General features: G+C 42.6%; 1 protein-coding gene across 1 annotated transcript in view; it reads right to left on the bottom strand.

Moving 5' to 3' along the window:
- The window catches only part of LOC123761383 (dnaJ homolog subfamily C member 11), a 33,224-nt gene extending 18,342 nt beyond the window's left edge, over positions 1-14,882 (bottom strand). The window contains exons 1-6 of the mRNA XM_045747391.2: positions 14,606-14,882; positions 9,755-9,884; positions 9,308-9,440; positions 4,408-4,527; positions 4,131-4,228; positions 1,366-1,584 (exon numbers count right to left, since the gene is read on the bottom strand). Coding sequence (XP_045603347.2) covers positions 1,366-1,584; positions 4,131-4,228; positions 4,408-4,527; positions 9,308-9,440; positions 9,755-9,884; positions 14,606-14,677 — 772 coding nt within the window. The 5' untranslated portion in view covers positions 14,678-14,882. The remainder of the gene's footprint in view (positions 1-1,365; positions 1,585-4,130; positions 4,229-4,407; positions 4,528-9,307; positions 9,441-9,754; positions 9,885-14,605) is intronic.
- Positions 14,883-16,054: the final 1,172 nt, after the last annotated feature.

The raw sequence follows: 16,054 nt of genomic DNA, 5'->3' as shown, positions 1-16,054 counted from the left end.
AAAGGTCAAACAGCGGCTATGAAAACCCCAGCTGACCCCAAGGGCGGGCAATCACCGAGCAGCTAAAGATCCCTACGGAGACAGTTCCTGGACGACTTGTGGAAGGTAACCTCCAAGCCGCAACGGCAGTACAGTCTTACAGGGCACCTAGGAAAGAAGGCCCTAGGTACATGCAGCCCAGTACTCCATGAATTACTCCTGGCTCGTACACCACCACACAGCAGAACCCCGCAAGGCACATCACTGCTCGGAGACAGGAGCCAGAGTCAAACGACCGCCTTGATTGGCAGTCGAGAGGTGGGACCAAAGAGCCAATGCTCAACCCCCACAAGCACAATAGGTGAGTACATCAGCCTCTGAACCGGGGTTGGATGGCTGGCACAGGGGTCTGGGATTCCCCCTTCCCCCCTGCCGGGGAGGGAGGAACTGCGCAAACAAGCGGCGCGGCAGCATTTGTGACATCATGCGTGTTTGCTTGTTTTCAGAATGGGGAGTTCTGCCTAGCAGTTCAGTTTTTGGTAGCAATGCTTCACCAGTTGGGGTCTGTTTTGGGATGCCTACCTCTCTGGATGCCTAACCCAGTAGATTGCAAACATAGAATGCTTCCAACCACGTGGGGGTTTTTATAGGCCATTGCTCCTCATGCCTCTCTGAGGGGACCAGGTTCTGGCTCGTGGTCCCCCGGTAGGCTAGCACTCTATTTCAATTGACTGATGCCATGGTCTATTACATATATATCAGCCCGGCATAGCTCCGGGGAGCCAGAGAGACACGCCACAGAAACATTGTTTTATTGTTTTGAGAATGTAATAATTGCATCACTAATATACACACCATATTTTTGAGTATAGCAATGGCCCACACATTATATTAATTTATCACAACACACTTTTAAATATCACTGCAAAAAAAAATAATAAAAAAAAAATTATTAATATCAAAATACTGTAATAATTATTTATTGAAATAATTAAGTAATATCTTTGTGGCAACTCCCGCCACACGGTTTGAATGCCGCAGACCGACCCAGGCAAATACTAGTACTCTGTTAGCATCTGTATCATACCAAACTTCCTCGCCCCATCACCGCCAAAGTATGTCGCATACAATTATTTTTTTCCCGTAATCAGGGAACACATTTTAACAAAATTAGAAGGAAAATTTTTGTTTTCTTGCACGCCGGTGAGTTGTCAGGTATTAACAGTTACACAGCCCAGGAATTAGGCTATTAGGTATGACAGGCTACATATATGAATACATAATCTTTAAGCCATTATCTTCAGATATAAACAAGTCAATTATCAGCAATCACTTAAAAACCTATAATTCATTAACATTTAATATCATAAACGAAGAGATACTTACTTGCAACCGTGCCTACACGAAGCCCATTGGGGGTGAAATGGGTAAGAATTGAGCCATTTCCAAACGTACCACGTGAGAAGTTTCTAAAGCCTTTAGTTGCCAAGGTTAAACCATTTCCTGCTCCAACTTCCACCTCGCCCCAACCTTTTTCAGATGTTATCCTTCGAATTGAAAAATTAATGCCACCACTCCCATTACCATTGTGTGATGACAGATTGCCTTGTGAACAAGAAACACTTCATTACTACATGGTACATGCTTAACAAACATGAACAATTCTGATTTCTTATTATCCATTTCAGTCAAAAATGCCAAGTAAACTATTCAAATAACTGTGCTAGAGAATTTAAGTGCAGCATATTGCTTTAACAAAATGATAATTATATGACCACAAATATCTTGAGAAAATGTACTACAAATATTGTATATTAAATACAGTATACAGTGGCGCCTCGATTAACGAGTTTAATCCGTTCCGGTACCGAGCTTGTCATGTGGAAAACTCGTCTTGTGAAACAACAAAACTGTCGTAAGTGGTGTCCGAGAACCAATGGGAACGCTCGTTAATCGAGGGAAAGCTCGTCAGTCGAGACATTTTCTGCGAGTGGCTTGCTCGTAACTGGAGCCACTAGTCACTCGAGGTTCCACTGTATTATCAATATACTGTACTTATAATTATATAAAGGGAAGAAAATTTTCCTGTATCTCTCTGGCATATCTTCATGTTCAACCCGTCAAATGCCAAACCTCTCCACTTGCAAGAAAATCAGTAGGAGCCTTGAAGAGGATTCGAACCCGCTCACTTGGTACTTCCAAGCTAGCACCCTAGACCACTACACAACATGGGCCTGGATACCTGGATGAGGTTCTGGGAGTTGTTCAATTTCCCAAGCCTGGCCGACTTGTGAGAGCTTGGTCCAACCTGCTGGCCACTCCAATATGGAGTGGCCAGCAAGCCCACATATCCACCACTGCCCGGTTAGTCCAGCACTTCTTTATGTCCACATTTGCTCCAGCAATATTTTATACTCACTGGGAGTATGTGGAACAACCGTGGATGTCTGATGTTTATACAGTGTTCTCTGTGCCTATGGCACCCCTGCTCTTCAGAAGCAATGCAACCTGGGATAGAGCATTTGATGAGAAGCGTTGGAAGCCTGAATGTACAGGGAGCAGTGTATGAAACCCCTGATTTGAGCTCTGGTTGGGGGCCTCAGAACTCCTAGTGGATTCAGCTGAATTCCAGGTTGCATTACTTTTGACCTTACTCACCTAGTTATGCTTGCAGGGGGTTGAACTTTGGCTCTTTGGTCCTGCCTCTCATCTGTGAATCAACTGGTGTACAGATTCCCAAGCCCATCGGGCTCTCTCTCACATCTACATTTGAAACTGTGTATGGAGTCTGCCACCACCACCATCACTGCCTAATGCATTCCATTTAACTATTCCGACACTGAAAACATTATTTCTAATGTCTCTGTGGCTCATTTAGGTACTCAGTTTCCAGCTGTCCCCCCATGTTCATGTTCCACCCATGCTAAATAGTTTGTCTTTGTCCTACCCCTGTCAATTCCTCCTGAGAATTTTGTAGGTGGTGACCACCGTGTCAGTGGTGTAGTGGTCTAGGGTGCTAGCTTGGCAGTACCAAGGAAGCAGGTTCGAATCCTGAAAGCTCCTACTGATTTTCTCCTTGATACGTCAGGTTATTGTGATTTCATTGTGCACTCTCCACTTGTTCTTGCTTTATAATAAAAATATTGTTTTATTGTTATATTAATTAACCCTTAAGTCAAAATTTTACAGAGCTGAAGAAAAAGTAGCAGAAAGTTCAGATTAGAATGTAGCCACAGAAAAGCTCATCAAGGTAGTGCTTCCTTAAAAAATATAAAAGCGAATTGGTGTAACAATTACAAAATCACAGCCTTACATAAAATACACCTGTACAGTATATAAAAAAAATTAATCATGACCGACAGTTTTTTTTCTTTATAGGGAAAGGGGTTATATTATATCTATATACTGTACATGAATTTTCTTTGAACAGCCCTACTTATAGTTGAGGAGAACAGTAAGTAATCACCAATTTAAAAGGGTATTAAAGACATAATATTTCCCCATTTACTTTATTTTATGCTACACTCCCACTCAACCACAACTGTGTGTACGTGCATTCTGAGGCAGTTCTCACATTTTCTAACTAACTTTAGTGACTGTTCCATTCAGTAATGGAGCAGACAAACCAACATGTGAAATACTTTAATGCCTCCAATGCATCAATCAAGTGCCTTAAATTATCAAATAGTGACAATAAGTATCTGGGAAAGGGTTTACAATATGTCACACCTTCACGAAACAAACATCCAAAAGAGGAAACAAGATGAAGCAAAATTACACCCTAAAGTAGATGGGGTACCTGGTGGTGCCAGTCTCTCTCTCTCTTCCCTTCCCCTCTCTGCTCCTTTCTCCCAATCTCACCCCTCTCCTCCCTCATCACTTCCCTCCGTCTCCTCCTCCCGTCTCCCAGTCTCCCCCCCCCCCCCAAGTCTCCTCCTTCCCCTCCCAGTCTCATACAGAAAACACATCCCAGATTCAATTCCAGACTTCATAAAAATCACTGGGGTTCACGGGAGATGCTGATATGTCTTAAGGTTAAACTGAGGCTGACTAACTGGCACAAGACAATAACATACATCACCCCCTTCCCCCGAGTCTCTCTTACATATTGTGCTTTATCCTTTACAGAAAATACTTGAACAAATATTTACCAGAAAGTATTGCAGTGTCCTTATTTGTTAATGGAGCCTCTATTGCTTGATTCAGAGCCATTCCACTAATTTCAATGTGTGGTAACCCAAACAAATCCCTGAAATAAATGAGAGTAACATGCACTTAAATATTTCTTAATAATGTCAACCTGAATGCTATTCATTCATTATATTACTGTTTAGTACAATTTATGTAACATTCTAGCAACTTTAATTATTAATGTAAAGAGTGCAAATCCAAGAATTAATGCATGTGCCAGCAATATGTTACACTAACCTCAGGTCTAGAAAAGGAGAGTCGTCATCATAAACTGAAAAGAGATCAGTAGCATTGATTGTCATCGTTACTGAACTCTTAGGATTTGTTCTCTGCTGAAGCCGACGCTCTTCACGGTCACTGTACATTTAAAAAGAGAAAAATGCATTCCATAATACATAAAATATATAAATAAATAAAAAGATAGAACTAGCCCCAAAGTGACCAGCATATTAACATTCTTTATATTCATGTTAGAGACAGGTAAGAGGAACTTCATTGTTTCATCCTAGCCACTCTTTTTGATGACGTATTTTCAAATCACAGATAATGATACAGCTTATCCAAATAAAAATCTGTGATATAGGTAGGTATGGATATAGGAGGGTGCGCTGTGTAAGGGTTACCTAAAAAAATTAACTCCGCACAAATGCATGATGCTAGATTCACATAGGCCATGCATAATTTGAAGCAAACTCCTATTCAGATAGGTGAAAGGTTTAATGCAACAGATAGCAAGTCACAACCATTATATTGCAGGGGTAGCATGATCGCCACATGTCTTGTGAGCAATACTGGCATGTTTTTGAGCCCTGCGATGGGAAGAGGCAATTGGTCACAGATCATTAACTTCAACAGCAATTGAGAACGTGGTTTACTGTAGGCCAATTGGCAGATATCTTATTTCAGGAAAAACTTAGTAGTGTAAAGCTTAAGATAAACTGTGGGAGAGAGAGAGCTTTAAGCCTCCTAAATGGAGGCAAAGTCATCTGCTCCTGTATCTACCTGTGTAAAATAAAGTGGGAATTATCAGCCCAAATTTTAATAGTAACAATACGTACTGAAAAACTATGCTAACTGCTGATACATCATTATATAATTACTGTACAGTATAAAGAAGAAAATAGAAGTACATATAGCTTATTACTTTAATACAAAAAACCAGCGTTGAATGTAATGAAATGCCATTTTCTGGGTGAGCCCCAGAAGCTCCCTGGAGATATCAGGCTATGCGAATCATTAGACTGGGGCATTAGTCTATGGAGTTCAGCCTATCAGAGACCACTAGCCAGAACCTGGCCTCCTTCAGAGAGGCACAGAGAGCAATGGCCCTGATAATGGCCAATTCCTTATCTGACATCGACCAGGGTTAGGTACCCAGAAAGATAGGCATAACAAAACAGAACCCACATGGTAAGAAAATCGCAACCAAAAACCAAACAGAGGCAGAACTCCCTCCAATCCCAAGTAAACAAGGAAATGTCACACCTTGTAGTCGCACCGCTCGTCCATGCAGCCCTCCCCATGCCCGAATATCAGCCCAAGACATGTTGCCAAACATGGCAGCCAATGCAGCAAACTTCCTAATGTCATGGGGACGAGGAAAGACCACACGCTGGCTAGACTTCATAACCCTGCAGACGACCTGGGAGACCCCGAGACCTAGAACAGGGAACGAGGTAAACCGGATCAACTCACAGCGCATCCTCGGCCACAGAAGCTGAGGCGCGCATATGACAGCGAAGAGCCGCAACCAGACAACACATGATGCATCCCCAACCTGACCAACTAAGCATCAATGACCCATGGACCCCTCCGAAAAGCAGCCATTTCGTTTTTTGCCAGAAAAGAAGAAGACTGCAAACGAACAAACTGACTACCAGGACCAAAGGAGCAGAAACCCCTGCACCAGAGGAGAGCATGAAGCTCACCAACCAAACCCCCAGAGGCCAATGCCAACAGAAACAGAGCATTAGAAAAACAATCTAGAACCGAAGGGGCCACCATTAACTGAGAAGAAGGAAGATAGGAAAGCACCCTGTTTAAGGACCAGGACAGCTCAGGCGGCGCATGAGCAGGCAGGAGGTGAAACAAAGCATGAGAAAATTTACAGAACGGGGCAGAAGTGACATCACCCCGAATGCAAGCTGGAAAACGCGGTGAGCAATCACCACGTCGGGGTGGCTAAAAACGGACACCCCGGAGAACCAACAAGTCCAACATAAGACAACAACTAGACGAAGCCGCCTGCAGAAATTGTGAGACCGCAGCCTCCGCAAACAGCAAAGGAAGAAAACCTTAGAGCCAGGGCCCAAGCGAATTCAAAAGAGAGAGCGAACACAGCCTGACGGCATGCGAGGCGAGAAAAAAAGAATAGACACACTGCCTCCTTCAGGCCAGGCGCAAACAGCTTTAACAGTGCGGCCGACGCCTGAGCCGCCGAGGCCAGCACACCAGACAAAGGCCAGGCACTCAATGCCTCCACATCCTCCTCAAGCCAGGCCGAAGGGAAAAGAAGTGCAAGACCGATGCCAAATGCCCATGGGCATGCAAATTATCAGCAACCAAGGATGTCGAAAGGGTGGGAACCTGCACGTGCAACTGCACAATGCCAGCATCTCAAAAAAGCACGGGTGAACAAGCACGCATTAACCCCCTGTGCTGCTCAGCTATTAAGGTGCTCAAATTCGCCTCCTAGGTAAACCTGCAGAACTGACGTTTCTCGCCACCCAAGCGTAGGGGTCCAACAGAACCCATATGACGCCCCTCACGAAAAGAATGGCATTCTGCCAGCCAGGAAGACTCCAGAACCTCCAAACACACCTAATACAGGAAAGAAGAACCGAATTCAAACAAGGACAGCTCCATCACAGAGGCGGAATCCGGGTCTCGCAGGAGGTATGCAGCAAGTCTCCCGAACCTCCTTAAGTGAGATTCGAGAGGCAGAAAACCTCTGGAATGATGGAGCCAAGGAACCCAAGGAAGCCCAGAACCGAACCCGGGTAGTAGCCAACCCCAAATCATACTCATACGGGGAGGGGGGTTTAGAAAACCCCTCCCCCTGCAGCAACAAGCCCCGCGAAGAGGGCACCAACACCCAAGCAGGGGTCAAAGGGTCTGCTGGTGGGACCCAGAAGCCTTGGTAGGAGGGCTCGAATGCTGGGAACCGGCTCGAATGCCTCTGTCCCCAACCCGACTGGGTCAGCCCACGAAGCTGCCCAAGTCTCATTATCAACTAAACCCTGCCCCGACCCCGAAACCCTCAGACGTTTGGGAGCCGGAAGCAGGAGGGGTAAGTGCAGGATGAACAACAGGGGAAGGACCAGGGAGTACAGACTGAACCAAAGTCGAAGCAACTAATGCCCCCAGGTCCAGGTCCCTACAACCAAAGTGGGGCATCTGCAGGGCATCCGGGTGGAAAACCAACTTAGTGCATTGCAGTAACCTAAACCTAGCATGCAATGGGGATGCTGCCTGTACCCTAACAATAATGTCACCAGAATAGTACTGGAGAACAAGCAGAGAACATAACTCGCGTGATGAAGGCAAAAGTGGTGACTGTCACCCTGAGACAAGGGCAGACAGCAACCTTCAAACCTGCATGAGGCAGGCTGGAACTTGGAAGACACATCCATAGGTCCATCGAGCCCTGACAGGGGTTTCCAGGGCCCATAGGCTGACTGCTATGGGAAGCACAGGCAAGGTGTTGCTAACCTGTTAAGACCCAAAGCTAACGAGGGGGGGAGATCAAAATTCTGAAGCCCTCGTGACGTGTACAATCACGGTAGCCTAGCAGAGTGCCACCAAAATATTATAAGTGGAACTACAGCCACACCAGGCAGACCCCCCACCAGGCAAGGAAAACAAAAGAAAAATTCCGCAAAAGTACAACGTCCCAGAGGAAACAGAAACCGGCTGCTGCATAGATAGGCAGGCTGCACAACACCTTGACGATACCACTCCCTACCCAAGGCCAAACAAGGGCCATGAAACTCCAGTTGGCCCCGACTGTGGGGTAATTGCCGAGCAGCAAAAAACCCTACGGAAATAGTTTCCCTAACTCACCGCAAAGAGAACCCTAGCATGCAAGGAAAGTACTCACAAGGCGCCTAGGGAAGGGTGCATGCATCCTTGCATCCTAAGCACATGCAGCCCAGATACTCTGAAGGACACCTTGCCACCACACGACACCACAGAGGACATCAGAAAGGCAAATTACTGCTTGGAAAACAAGGCCAGAGAAGACGTCCGCCCCGGTTTGCATTAGCTAACAAACTGGAATGCTAGGTAGCCAGAGCAGAGGGGGGGGGGGGTCCAGGACTCCTCCCCTCTGCTGAGGGCTGTGCGGATGAGCAGCGCAACTACAAGGTGTGACATTTGCTTGTCTGCTTGTTTCCTTGGGATTGTGGGGAGTTCTGCCTTTCTGTTCAGTTTACGGCTGCGATTTTCTTATCATGTTGGGTCTGTTTTGTTATGCCTACCTTTCTGGGTGTCTAACCCCAGTCGATGGCATGGATAAGGTCAATGTTTCCTTATCTGCCTGGGTCAATAACCCCGGGCAGATAAGGAAACCCCCCAAACACGGGGGTTTTCTAGGGCTATTGATCCCTGTGCCTCTCTGAGGGACGGGGGGGCAGGTCCTGGCTCATTGTTCCCAGTAGGCTGAACTCCATAGACTAATGCCCCGGACTAATGATTCGCAAATTAGCCCGATAACTCAAAGGAGCCTCTGGGACTCCCCACAGAAACAATATCATCACTGCAAAATGTAGTACAAGTCTTGATGACTTGTACTACATTTTAGCTTCATTTATTTTTTCATTATTCTTATATTTACATTATTATTTGGGGAGGAGTGATTGTTTACTAGGCCAATATAGGCTACTCAAGCAGTGTCAGTCCAAAAGTGCCCGGATACGATGTAAATGAACATATTGAACATCATCTTAAGGCTGCATAAAATGTAAAACGAGACGACTTCAATACTTGGGACAGAAAAACAAACTTACACATTAGAAGCATGAAATCATAATGGAATTTTGGTCCATCTTGAACTATTATAAATTTTTTACTTGATAATGGTCAATGATGCAAAATGTGTCTTGAAGAGCGAGTTTAGTACTGATGAGGAAAGACTTACCGTGCTAGGCGTTCATATTCTTCTCTTATCTCGTGTGGCGTTTTAGTTCGCTGAACAACCTCCCAACCTTGGGTTTCCAATCCTGCTGTCCCCAGATTATCGTATATTGCTCGCATATGAGGATCACTTAGTACTGAAATGTGTCACAGAACAAAATAAGATATGCAAAAATTATTTGACCAAATACAAATTTATAAATTACATAAAACAGTATGAAATCAATGTTATAACCATGACTACTAAAGAAATCTGTTATAGCAAGATCAAAGAAAAATTAACAGGAAGCATAGTATCATAATACTGTATTGTTTGTTTACACTAATCAATATGCAGTATAGGTGAATACACAACCATATTTTACATGTTTAAGTTTCTTCACTCCTAGTACAATTACAGTTAAAACAGATTTGTTATACAAAGGATAAATCCATTTTGTTTTAAACTGACCTTCATATGCCCTCTTTGTTTTACCAAATAGCAACTCTGCTTCCACTTTACGGTCAGGATCCGTGTGCTTGTCAGGATGATACAGCCGACTAAGTCGACGATATGCATTGGTGATCTCATCCTCTGTTGCCTAAATTAAAAATAAATATTAAAAAAAAATCAAAATATTTGAAAAAGAAATTTTTCCTAACCATCGAAAGCCAAATGTAACAAGTCATCTGCTGTACTTAACTTCCATATTTACAATAAGCCACTGAAGAAAAGAACTATTGAAACAGCTATATCAATGCTCAGTGAAAAACACAACTTAAATATCAATACCAACATAACTGCACAAGGTTCATCGTCTCAATCTAGGGAGGAGAATACCTCTTTGGTCCGTGCATCTTTGAGGCTAGCTGCTTTGGGTAGCTCGTTTACCAAGTTCTTAGGGTTTGAATCTCCATGCTATTCACGTCCAGGGAGTGTTCAACGTCCTGGCCGACAGTCTGTTCCGATTCCTTTCACTTTCCACTGAATGGACCGCCGATGCCGGTTCCTTCTTCTGGCTTTGCCGTATGTACGGGCATCCAAATGTTGACCTCTGCACTAGCTTGGTCTTGTCATCTGCTTCTTTATGCGGTACCATTTGCCGACTGTTAGGGCCTCGCAGTGGACGCCTTTCAGCTGGACTGGTCAGGATAGGGGTGCGTTTACTTCTTCCCTGATCCAGCTGTTGCTCTGGGTGCTAGTGTGACTGGAGTCTTACAGGGGAAAAATGAGATTCTTCTGGCTCCTTGGTAGCCAGCCCAGCCTTGGTTTCAGGTGTTGCTTGCTTGGTGTCTAAACCCAAGCATTTTCCATAGCTTTTCTTTCAGGGGAGCAGGGCAAGTGACATACCTTGCTGGTTCAGCCTTCTTCTCCGCTCTATGCATTTGGATTTTTTCTATGTACAGTACTGTATTTATCCCCATTTCTATGGTGATCAGGTGGCTGGGTTGATGGTGTCCCACCTGCAGTCTTCTTCCAAATGACAGTATGAGGTTTCTTGTTGGTCTTTTCACCATTTTCTCTCCCATGTTGGTCTTCGGTTTCCGCACAAGTTGTTTTGTCCTTGGCTGTTTCTCGGTCAGCATCTCATGTCAAAAACTGTCGCCTCTTACACACAGAAATCACAATAGAAATCACACAATCAGAATAGAAAAAAATCACATGCCTCAAATGAACAAATCCACAAGGGCCGTGATGAGGGTTCGAAGTCGACTAAGGCAGCGTCTGGGATCATCCCAAGCGTAAGTTCGAATCCTCATCACGGTCCTCGAGGATTTGTCGCCTCTTATCGTGCAGCGCTGACGGAACCGCTCCATCTTGCATTCAGGATTGACAAGTCTTTGGCCCTGTTTTACAAGCTTTCTTAGGCTTGTTATCGATGAGGATACCAAGGAATTTACCATCAACTTTGTTGCCAATTTGGATATTATTTATTCTTAAATTAATTTCATTTCAGGATTTATTACCAAACAAAATATAGAGTTTTGTCAATGTTAAGGGTGAGTTTGTTAGCAGTTACCCAAAGATGGACTTTATTTAGTTCAGTATTCACTGTGACATTTAGAGCAAGAGGGTCAGAACTGGAGAAAATGAAGGTTGTGTCATCAGCAAATGAGATTTGGTTTGAGGTGTTGTGAGGCATTTGGAAGGTCATTAATGTGGATGAGAAAGAAAAAGAGGGTATGCTGTATGCTGCCCTGTTGAACACCAATGTTGATGGGTAGGGTAGGAGAAATGGATTCATTCACAGAAACATACTGGAGCCTGTCCGTAAGGTAAGATTGAAGGTATTGCAGGGAGTGACCACTAATTCCATAATGATGTTATTTAAGAAGAAGGTTTTGGTGGTTGACAGTGTCAAAAGCCTTTCGTAGGTCCACAAATAACCTAACAGGGAACTCATTTTTATCAAGAGCTGTATGTATCAAGTTAATCATACTAATCAGTGCATCGTTGGTGCTTTTATTGGGTCTGAAACCATATTGGCAAGAGCTAAATATATTGTGCTTGGCTAGATAAGAGTAAAGCTGCTTGTAGATTAGCTTTTCAAATATTTTTGACAAGGTGAGATTACCACATCAGTGAGTGAGATTACCACATTTATGGACTGGGGTTACTCTCGCTTTTTTTAGAATATCTGGAAAGGTTTGGAGTTCAAGTGATTTGTTGAAGAGCAATGCAATGGCAGGAGCTAGAAATCTGGAAGCTTTTTTGTAAATCACTGTCAAATGACCCTTTGACCTCAAGAAAAAAGGTTGAGGTTATGCAACTGCACAAATCTCTTGGTATGTTCCTATCTGGACTACTATCCATGCATGGGAGACATCTTCAGAAGTATATATTTGCCCTGGAGAAAGTTCAACACTGGAAGACACAAATCTCCCCAGAACTAAGTTGACTCAACTGTCCAGAATAGATGAGAGCCACAGGACTGACAACACTGCAAACAAGACATGATGACTGATCTCATCGAAGCTTTTGAATACTGAACAAATTGGAGAATAATTATCCACACCACTTTAATTCAATTAAATTTTTATTCAAAATAATGTGTGTGTACAAAGAACATAATGTACAGTTGTAGAGACAGGAGTTACACAATCTAATAAGCCACTACTGTATTACACAAAGCATTTCAGGCAAAAACATAAAATAGACAAAAAAAAATTAACCAAATGTGTGAGGGAGTAAAACAATACTAAAGGAGAAGTAAGCTAACAAAAAGATAATGGTCATGGAAAATAACAAATCAATGCAAAAAAAGGTGACACTTAACGATGACAGGCATAGACTATTACAATACGGAGTCAGCAGTTGTAGCAATGGTCCTGTACAGTAGTAGTAGTTGTTTAAAAGCACCTCACAAGACCTTGGCTATTTGGCTAGCAAATATTTTCGGTGGATACTTGGGCAAATTCACAGAAGCACATGTTATTCATACTCAGGATTTTATTGAGAAAGTAAAGAGACAAGGCCCCACAGAAAAAATAAAATGGTTAGTTTTGATGTTGCCTCATTTTTTACCAATGTGTCTTTACATAAAATATTAGATTTTCTAAGACCACAAGAGGTAGCAGGTAATTTTGTTACTCCGAACCCTAGCAGTTTATTCTTGGAGCCGATTAATATTTTGTGTAGAAGACACTTATTTCAATTTCGATGGGTCGGTATATAAACAAAAATTCGGGGTGGCTATGAGTTCTTCCCTTTCCCCTATTCTTGCAAATTTATATATGGAGTTTTTTAAGCACAATTAACACCCACAGTAATAAAAGATGGGAAAGGTCCCAGAGCCTGATTCTGTTGCTATATTTGACAAAGATTTTGAGAACCTAGATAGGTAGGCCTAGATAGCTCAATAGCCTCGAGTATTCCGTACAGTTTACTATGGAAAAAGTTAATAAAGCACTCTCCTTTTTTGACTGCATGGTAGGTAGAAGCAACAATCAATTTACATTCTGTACTGACAGGAAAAAAGAGACACATACAAACTCATATATTCATTTTTTCTCATATCATTCTAATTCAGTTAAGCAAAGTGTACTCACCGGTCTTTATCTAGGAGCTTATAGGATTTGTGACCTGTTTTACCTAGAAGCTGAACTTAAATACTTATAAAAGAGTTTTTTGGATTTAGGTTATCCCTCGTGGTTCAATGAAAAAGCACACATCAAAGCTAAAGGCATCCTTTACACTAAAACTGAGAGATGCCCTTGAAATCCTGATAAGAAAATGGTTTTGAAATTGCCTTATAACTCTCGTTTAAGTAAACTGACCGGCAACGCAGCAGATACAAAAAATCGCTCTCAATTACCCTGATACAATTAGGGAAAGGATTAGTAAGAATAGAGTAGGAGAGGATAGTAATCCAGGAGGAGTTTATATATTACCTTGTAGAGATTATAATGAAGTCTATGTGGGGGAAACAGGGCATAAACTGGAGATCAGAATTGAAGAACATAAGAAAGCATGTAGTATTATGGCTGGCAACAGTGCTGTAGCTAACCATAGTTCAAATCAAATCAAATTAAATATTTATTCAGGTAAAAGTACATACATACAAGATGAGTTACACACAATGTTGGATTTCTAGAAAAAGCTAGCACATATAATACCCACAGCATTTCTGGTAAGGATTGAGAAAGTTGGGAAAATAGATCACAATATTGATTTTAAGAAATGTAAAATAATCTATAAAAGTAATAATATTAGAACTAGAAGGGTAGTGGAATGGGGTTCTAATAAACACTCTGAAAACTTTCTTTTGGTACAAGAGCTTGACTTCGGAGGATAGCTTTACTAGGAAAATATTATCAATGGATTTTACAACAGACCTAATGTAACCCTGTCCACCCTAGCCTGACCTAAGCCAACCTAACTGAAATAGTTTTTAACAATTAGAAAATAGAGCTAGTTTCAAACACTTGTCAAAAGTCTTAAAATCCATCTTAAGTGTGTTGTAAGAGATATAATTCAATATCAGCCCCCCATGACCTTGACCCTCAGTGAAGACGAGTGTGACTCAACAATAACAATGATAATTGTTATTGTAAACAATTATAAACAATGATCCTAAAGTCCTTGTCATTATGCAATTCAGTATTATTAAACGTCAGAACTCTGCTGAGTTCTAAAATCCCGATGAAAACAATGATCAGGATAAATGGGGTAGGACCTTTGACAAGCCACCGGCTTCCTGTCCTCACCGAGACCACTGGAGTACCAGTGGCCCTCGGGTAAAGTCAGGTAAATAAACTGAGTTAGGTGTGATGGAGAGAGCGCACCCCTAAGGGTCCGGCATCAGCCACCTCCCTCACCCACCTTCCTGGAGATGTTGAGGAAGGTGTAGTAGTCGTCGTCGTGGCCCTTAAGGTCCTCCATGAGGCGGGCCATAGTGAGTGAGTGAGGGTAGTGATGGTGAGGCTCCTGCAGGTGTGTCGACTCCCCGGCCGCCACAACACTGCCTCACTCTGCTGCTGCTGCTGCTGCCTCTCACGCCTCGTCGCCTCCTGCTGCTGCTGCCTCACGCTGCCTCATATCAACCTTTCACACGCAATGTTCCAGAAAAAACTGTTCGCAGATGACTTCTAACTCGTTTAACAAGATTTGTCAGGAGCCCATTTTTTACCACAATGTAGCTCTTAAGCCATATACTCATCTATTTTCTTTGGAACAAGATCGGCCTATCGATTTACAACCAGTCCCCAATTTAATTACTATAGGAAAAAATTAGTTCGGCTCATCTAATATGACCTCTATACTTAACCTATGAGTGGTAGGTGAAAATGTTACACAAGTAGTACATAAAATAATGGCATCAAGAACCTAATATCATTAGTGTATACCGGCAGCAGGTTTTCATTTATACATGTTTCATTCAATATAACTGCATACTCTGTATTGATTATTTTCTTGTTTAGGGCTTCTATCCCTCTGACTAATGCTCTTGCATCTTGTTATAAGTGGAAGACGATTTCTCCGAAATCGTATACACACACAGTATATGTCTCATTGAATATGACCGCATATTCAGTATTTACTATCTTCTGGTTTAGGGCTTCTATCCCTCTAACTATTTTCCTAGCATCAGGGCTTAGCTGAAAGACTTCTCCAAAACTCATTTTCGTTATTTCAAGGTGAAGAAAAAAGTGAATTACTATAGAATGTATTACACTTATTTATACAATTTGCACGACGTTTCGAACCTCAATGGTTCATTCTCAAGTGAAAAATTACAGAAATCGTTGATTTATACCCGTACGGGGTCAGGTGATAAAGGTAAAAACAATTGGATACATAGGGGATAAAGGGGGACGAAGCACATAAGAACATAAGAATAAAGGTAACTTCAGAAGGCCTATTGGCCCATACGAGGCAGCTCCTATCCCAAAGATTAATCAGGTGTAATTGGCCTGTTATGTTGAACAGTGTCTTCTGTGTTGGCATCGTTATGTTCTGGTCTTGTCCTTACTCTTATGGTGGGTAGAGTAAATAGTTCCGTGATTTGGATCTACTCTTTGGTGGTCGATCTCGAACCCATTCTTGATGTAACGACTTATACTGAATATTGTAACTAGCTCATCAAGATTGTAACTTGCTTAGCTAAATGAATTGTGGGGTTCAGTCCCTGAGCCCATTATTATGTGTATTATATTATCAGCCCTTGACAAAAATGAGTTTCCGATTGGACTCTTCATTGACCTAAGAAAAGCCTTTGATACTGTTAATCACAACTACCTCTTACTTAAACTCCAGCATTATGGAATCCGA

The sequence above is a fragment of the Procambarus clarkii genome, chromosome 7 (assembly GCF_040958095.1).
Source record: "Procambarus clarkii isolate CNS0578487 chromosome 7, FALCON_Pclarkii_2.0, whole genome shotgun sequence".
NCBI classification, from domain to species: Eukaryota; Metazoa; Arthropoda; class Malacostraca; order Decapoda; family Cambaridae; genus Procambarus; species Procambarus clarkii.
Note: the sequence above shows the minus strand (reverse complement) of the source record. Positions and strands in the feature narration are given on the sequence as shown.